The following is a 6,467-nucleotide window of genomic DNA, read 5'->3' on the forward strand; positions in this document are numbered from 1 at the left end:
TCAGACACATGTACCCGCTTTACCGATAGTATAATATCTACCGATTTACAAATCTATAATCAAATATACTATACTTCTATTAAACTTTTACCCGTAAATACGCTGAGTGATGGGTATCCATTCCCATCCCTGCCTGCCGGAGCCCGGAAGCGAAGGACAAGGTAGGGTTCAGCCAGCTCCGCTCATGTAGGGAATTCTCTGCCACGTGGGACCGGGAAGGCAGCGATAGTACCCTACTGGAGAACGGGCAATTCTAGATTTCCTAGTACAGAGAGCAAGCAGGCCGCGGAAATGGCGTCCTACGCCGCTCTCCTGCACCAGCCGCCGGCCTCGCTGTCCTCGCCCACCTCAAGCCGCGCCGCGTGCTGCCGCCTCCGTCCGCCTCCGCTCCTCCAGCGCCGGACCCTTCCCTCGTCCGCCCGCGCCCGGATCTCTCCGCGCTGCGCCTACGCCGGCGCCGGAGGGAGTGCCAGCGCCGGTGCCGGAGACTCGCCCGCGACGGCGCTCCGGCGGGTCCTGGAGACGCCGGGTGCGCACCAGGCGCCCGCTTGCTACGACGCGCTCAGCGCCCGCCTCGTCGAGCGCGCCGGGTTCAGGGCCTGCTTCACCAGCGGTACGTGTTCGCTCTTTTGCTTCTGCCGGACTCCCTACCACTCTGACCATGTTTCTGTGGATTCACTGGATTATGATCCTCTGTGCTGCTACTCAAACACGTTAATGTCGTGCTAAGTGGCTATTGATATACTGCCCGTTACGCCCCCATATGTTTTTTTCCAGAAAACGCAAGAAGATTCTGCGTTTCATTGCATAGAATATGGTTTTAGAGTTACAGATACATCCTCCCAGGGGAGGGACAGCTCAAGAAACCGAAAAGAACTAGTGGACATCCCAGGTCGTCGGCAGTGCCGCTTCCTCCTTGATCCTTGAGATCAGATTGGCGACTGAAGGCTGGGAACCATCGAAGACACACCCATAAAGATGATTGTAACTCATAAAGATGATTAAGCCTTACAACAACGTGAGGATTATTGGTTGTGCTTCACTAGTTTTGTTGAGGGCACTCTGATCAAGTGGCATTACACTTAGCAACTAGCCCTAAAAAACACCGGAATTCCGTGTTTCACTTGTGCAGTCATGACTAGAACTTCAAATGGAACCGTAGAATAGTTTGCTTATAGAGCTAGCCCAGCTCTATGTAAAAGGACATTTCAGGTGTGAGTTAACTGTATGCTGCCTTTCAGGGTTCTCAATATCTGCTGCACGGCTGGGATTGCCAGATGTTGGTCTCATCTCCTATGGTGAAATGATAGATCAAGGGCGCTTAATCACTGAAGCAGTATCGATACCTGTGGTTGGTGATGCTGATAATGGTTATGGAAACTGTATAAATGTCAAGAGGACAGTGAAAGGATTTATCAATGCTGGTTTTGCTGGAATTATTCTTGAAGATCAGGTATGCGTTTCAACGAATAATCACTGTGAATGGCATCTCTTAGGTTCTATTTACTCTGCTTAATATTTTAGCAGGGGGTCATGTTATATTCTTTTGTGTCAACATGGTATTCAGGGGCTCTAGCTTATTGTATAAAACATGTTTTTTTCATGGGATATGTATATGTGGAATTTCTCGTTTTCAAAAAATGTGCTTGCGTAAAATCCTTGCTCTTGAAATTAAGGTTATTTGATGGCCATCATTATTGTGCTGCTTCTTACTTAATTGTATAGCTGTTTTGCTTCTATAACCTATTACTACGGGACTAGAATGCTACACTTTCTGCACCTGTATGTCAAATTACAAAAATTTATATTGGTACATATTTGTTAACATCCTAGTTGCCCATTCAGACTCATGTTAGCTATAATATTTTATAATGACCCCTGCGACTTCCCTATACGTCTGGGCTGTGCACCCTGGTTGACATATCCCATTCTTAGTTTTGCGTAATTTCATACAGCAATAAAGAATTATTTATCCTGATTTTAAAATATGAATTTAAACTATGTTTTATTTCTATTTCTATTGAGCTGTGCAGATTTTATTTTATTTTATATTAAAATTTGCTTCTGTTATTTCGTGTAAGATCCTTCTATAGTGATATGATGTATAGTATTCTGAAGGTGTCACCAAAAGCATGTGGACATACACAAGGAAGGAAAGTTGTTTCCAGAGAGGAAGCAATTCTGCATATAAAAGCCGCTGTAGATGCCAGGAAGGAGAGTGGCTCTGACATTGTTATTGTGGCAAGGACAGATTCTCGGCAAGCTTTGTCTCTTGATGAAGCATTGTGGAGAGCACGTGCTTTTGCTGATGCTGGAGCAGATGTTCTATTTATTGACGCCCTTGCTTCAAGGGAAGAGATGAAGGCGTTTTGTGCGATTTCACCTGGAGTTCCAAAAATGGTAAGATTAGATCTACTCTATGCAGTAGTGCTTTTCCGAATTATTTGTAGTCGACATGAAAGAGTTACATCCTCAGCATACTCTGTGATTCTTTTGTAGGCCAACATGTTAGAAGGTGGTGGTAAAACTCCTATACTGAGCCCTCTTGAACTTGAAGAAATTGGTTACAAAATCGTAGCCTACCCGTTATCTCTAATTGGAGTATCAATGCGTGCAATGGAGGTTTGTTGTTTATACTCAGTGTACTTCAAATGCTTGTGACTTTAGAGAGATAAAATGTCTATAAAACAACTCCTGTGTTTGTTATTTCGTCACTAACAGTAGTAGTTCTATTATAAGGGATCATGCACATGGATTCCTATAAAAGTTCTCGGCAAAAAGAAAAAGTGTGTGCATGCTAGCATATAGGCCTATAGAGATAGTCATGGTTGTACTATCATCTGTTATGCGAACTGGTTATTTTGTGCTTATTCAATTTGGTGACGCATCATGTGGGTCTGATCTTCTGTGTATGCGAACTCATAGTAATTGCGTAGTTGTTCAATTTGGCGCCAGACGTGTTACATTTCTGCTATCACTCATTAACTGTATAAGAAACCCTGATCTGCAGGACGCTCTGGTTGCTATAAAAGGCGGTCGCATACCTCCTCCAGGTAGTTTGCCATCATTCGAGGAGATCAAGGATACACTGGGATTTAACCACTATTATGAAGAGGAAAAGCGATATGTTGCAACACCAGCTCAATCATCTTACGGGAGTGGTGAGTGTATTCTCTCTTGTAAACTATGTTGGATATGGGCAGGTTTTTCTTATCCTGGTACATCACAAATATAGGCTTTTATGATTATACAAGTGAAGCAAGCAGTTCCGGAGACGCCAAGTCCAGTACCGAGAAATCAGAAGAACCTATTATTGACATACTACCTCAGCTCTATGATCTTGGTTCCACTGGAGCCAGAGGTCCTTCAAGCGGGATGTGGGCCCGCACGCTTCGGTTGAAGATTACAGGAAGAGACGGCGTCCAGAAAATTGATGCAAGGATACCTGTGAGTGTGGAAACCCATTTGCGAGTCTACTTTCTTTCAGTATATTGTACAGTAGTTGACTTGAAGTTTTTTACATTGACACCAATCTAAGAACATCTTGATTATGGGTACATACATGTTCATTGTAGTAGACTACTTCTGTCTCTGCACTATAGTTGAGTAATTCCATACTGATTAAACAATTGCTTCCTACTGTTCCTGCTTTCTCTGAAACAGGCTGGATTCTTAGAAGGGATGACAAAAGTTATTCCAGGTTTGTACTTCTAGTCTTATGGAGCACTTGTATCTTCGGGATAAAAAAAACAAGATCTGCGGCCTTTTGTACATGTTTCATTTGATTATCTCCCTTTCGCACTTTGCAGGCCTGGCTGGAGCTAATATCATGGAAAGGCTTCGTAATGCTCCTATAGATTCAGACAACCCCCAGAACGGCCAGATACTGCTCGATTTTGAGGATGGTATGGGAGACAGGATCCAGGTGTTCATTGCGTGAGCTTTGTGTTACCCAGATATGCAGTGAGCAAGTAAAATTTCATTGAGACGTAGAAGCGGGTGGTTCCTAGGCCCTCGTCCCCACCTCCAGTTTGTTGAGCATGATGCTTCGTTTCTTAGTGCAATGTATAGCTTTCGGAGCATCCGAGCATTGCGTCTGGGATTAGTCTCCATTTGGCCCTTGCATGTGTAACAAATGGGGAAGCTAAATTCAAATAAGATAACTATTGCAGTATAGTATTCTCGTTAGATGTTAGCTTATGTTTGCTGTGCTTCACCCGACAGGTCAAACAAAGCATCCCCCTCCCTCTTTAACAGGGCGGTAACCTGGGGGCGGGTGTGTGGCCTGGTACACTGCGAAAACAGCAGCACCATGACAGGTCCTCCTGGCAACATCAAGCAAGGCGAAACTTCCTGCTTGGTCCTTGGGAAGAAACAGGGATTGGGAAGAAACAGAGATTGGAAGTGAATGATTGCCTTTCATTGATGGGGACTGCGGGTATTTATATGACCTTAACAGTCGGGAGTACGAGTTGGTTACAATACTTGTGTCTCTTTAGAAAGGACACAACTGTTTGCTTTGCACAGCGATTGGACAAATCTCTAATATGCTAACTGCTATAGGGAATATTATAAGGAATCTGCTAACTACTTGATTAGCCTAAATCTAAAGCTAATTTATTCTTAACACTCCCCATTGGACAACGTTGTCTTCGAAATCTTCTATGTGTTAAATTCTCCATAGGGTGTCTTGAAAACTTGATCTTGATGGACTTTGATCTTGAAACTTGATCTTGTACAATATATGTCCTTCAAAATCCTGTGAATTTTTTTTAAGGATAATACAGGAATCCAATATACCGTTGGTATAATAATTGTATAAAACCGATATGAGAAATCCGTTGGAGAACACATAAGAAAAGATTACAATATATTGTTATCGGATGACAAATAGTAAGTTCAGTCATGGGAGATTTCTCCGCCTGAACTTTGCAAATTTCTAAGTTGTCTCATACCAATGGCATAAATGCATTTTTGAAATGCAGCTGTTGGTAAAGACTTGGTGAACAAATCTGCAAGATTGTCACATGATTTTGTTTGCAAAATATTAATTTCTCCATTTTTCTGTAATTCATGAGGAAAAACAGTTTTGGAGCAATATGTTTTGTGATATTACTTTTAATATATCCCATATGCATTTGAGCAACACATGCAACATTATCTTCATTTCATAGATAATAGTTGGTGATTCTAATGAACCTATGCCGCATGATGTCTGGATGTGATTAATCACTCTGCGAAGCCATACACACTCACATGAAGCTTCATATAATGCAATTATTTTAGAGTGGTTAGTGGAAGTTGCTACTAGAGTTTGTTTAGTTGACTTCCATGAGATAGCAGTTCCACCGGATAAAAATACAAATCCAGTTTGTGATCTAGCATTATAGGGATTAGAAAGATAGTCAGCATCAGTATAGCCAGTCAAAGTCATGTCTTGATTCTTCTTATAGAATAAACCAATATCTTTGGTACCTTGTGAATGGATCGTAGCGAACAAGGGGGGGGGGGGGGGGGGAATGGCGCTACGGCAAGTTTTAACCTTTTTCAATTTTAGCGCAACGGAAGGTAAAGGTGATAACTTTAACAATAGCGGGGTTTCTACAATGATGCTAGGAGATGTGCAACAAGTAAAGGAATCAACAAGATAGTAAGAGTAAGGAGCGAGAAAACCGGAGGGCGCGGAGGCGAGGCGAGGTTTGTTTACCACAGTTTCTTCCACAACAGGAAGTACGTCTGCGTTGAGGAGGTGCTAGTCTCACACAAGAGACTAGACGGCCCCACCACGAAGAAGGCCTCACCTTCTTCCTCGAGAGAGCTCCACGAAGGTGCTCTCCCTCTTCCACTAAGGCACCGGTCGAGGCGGTGATTCCTTCACAAGGTTGGGGCGACCTCCACACACAAGGATGCTCCCAACACCCTATGGAGCTAGTACATCACCAAGCTAGGCTCCATAGCTGCACATCTCCAATGCTCCACCATAGGAACCCATCTCCAATGCTCCACCAAAGGAACCCTTCCAATGCTCCACCATAGGAACCCATCTCCAATGCTCCACCAAGAAGCTCTTCCAATGCTCCACCAAGAAGCTCCTCCAGTGCTCCACCAAGAAGCTCTTCCACCAAGGAACCCTAACAACAAGATCCACTAAGGACTACCACGAATTGGTGAACTTTCTCTCGGTAGAATGATAGATCGGGGTCTCCTCCACCACCACACAAAGTATGAACAAGATTGGTTGGGTGGATGAGGAGATCCCCTCAATTTTGAGCTCAGCAACAATGGAGGAGAGAGAGAGAGAAGAGCTGAGGCTGGGTGGAGAAGAAGGGCCCTTTATATAGGTCCCTCCAAATCCAACCGTTGCCCACTGTTTTTGCCTAAGCGGTACTACCGCTCTAGAGCGGTACTACCGCTCCGAGTTCGAATTCCCCACCGAACTTGTCCACGTGGACACATTGCGGTACTAC

The 6,467-nt window shown here is 43.9% G+C and overlaps 1 protein-coding gene across 2 annotated transcripts; it reads left to right on the plus strand.

Annotated features, from left to right (window-relative positions):
* The first annotated feature begins 275 nt into the window (after window positions 1–275).
* On the plus strand, window positions 276–4,174 carry LOC124676680 (2,3-dimethylmalate lyase-like). 2 transcript variants are annotated; one of them, XM_047212726.1, is made up of 9 exons: window positions 276–613; window positions 1,242–1,453; window positions 2,119–2,400; window positions 2,500–2,622; window positions 3,011–3,161; window positions 3,236–3,447; window positions 3,664–3,700; window positions 3,810–3,956; window positions 3,988–4,174. In XM_047212726.1, the coding sequence occupies exons 1-8, from the start codon at window positions 292–294 to the stop codon at window positions 3,938–3,940; spliced, it is 1,470 nt and encodes a 489-aa protein (XP_047068682.1). In that variant the 5' UTR covers window positions 276–291; the 3' UTR covers window positions 3,941–3,956; window positions 3,988–4,174. The 2 variants fall into 2 exon arrangements, with proteins under 2 accessions (XP_047068682.1, XP_047068681.1); XM_047212725.1 differs by having other exon boundaries at window positions 3,810–4,174.
* The last annotated feature ends 2,293 nt before the right edge of the window (window positions 4,175–6,467 follow it).

This window comes from Lolium rigidum, chromosome 7 (assembly GCF_022539505.1).
Source record: "Lolium rigidum isolate FL_2022 chromosome 7, APGP_CSIRO_Lrig_0.1, whole genome shotgun sequence".
NCBI classification, from domain to species: Eukaryota; Viridiplantae; Streptophyta; class Magnoliopsida; order Poales; family Poaceae; genus Lolium; species Lolium rigidum.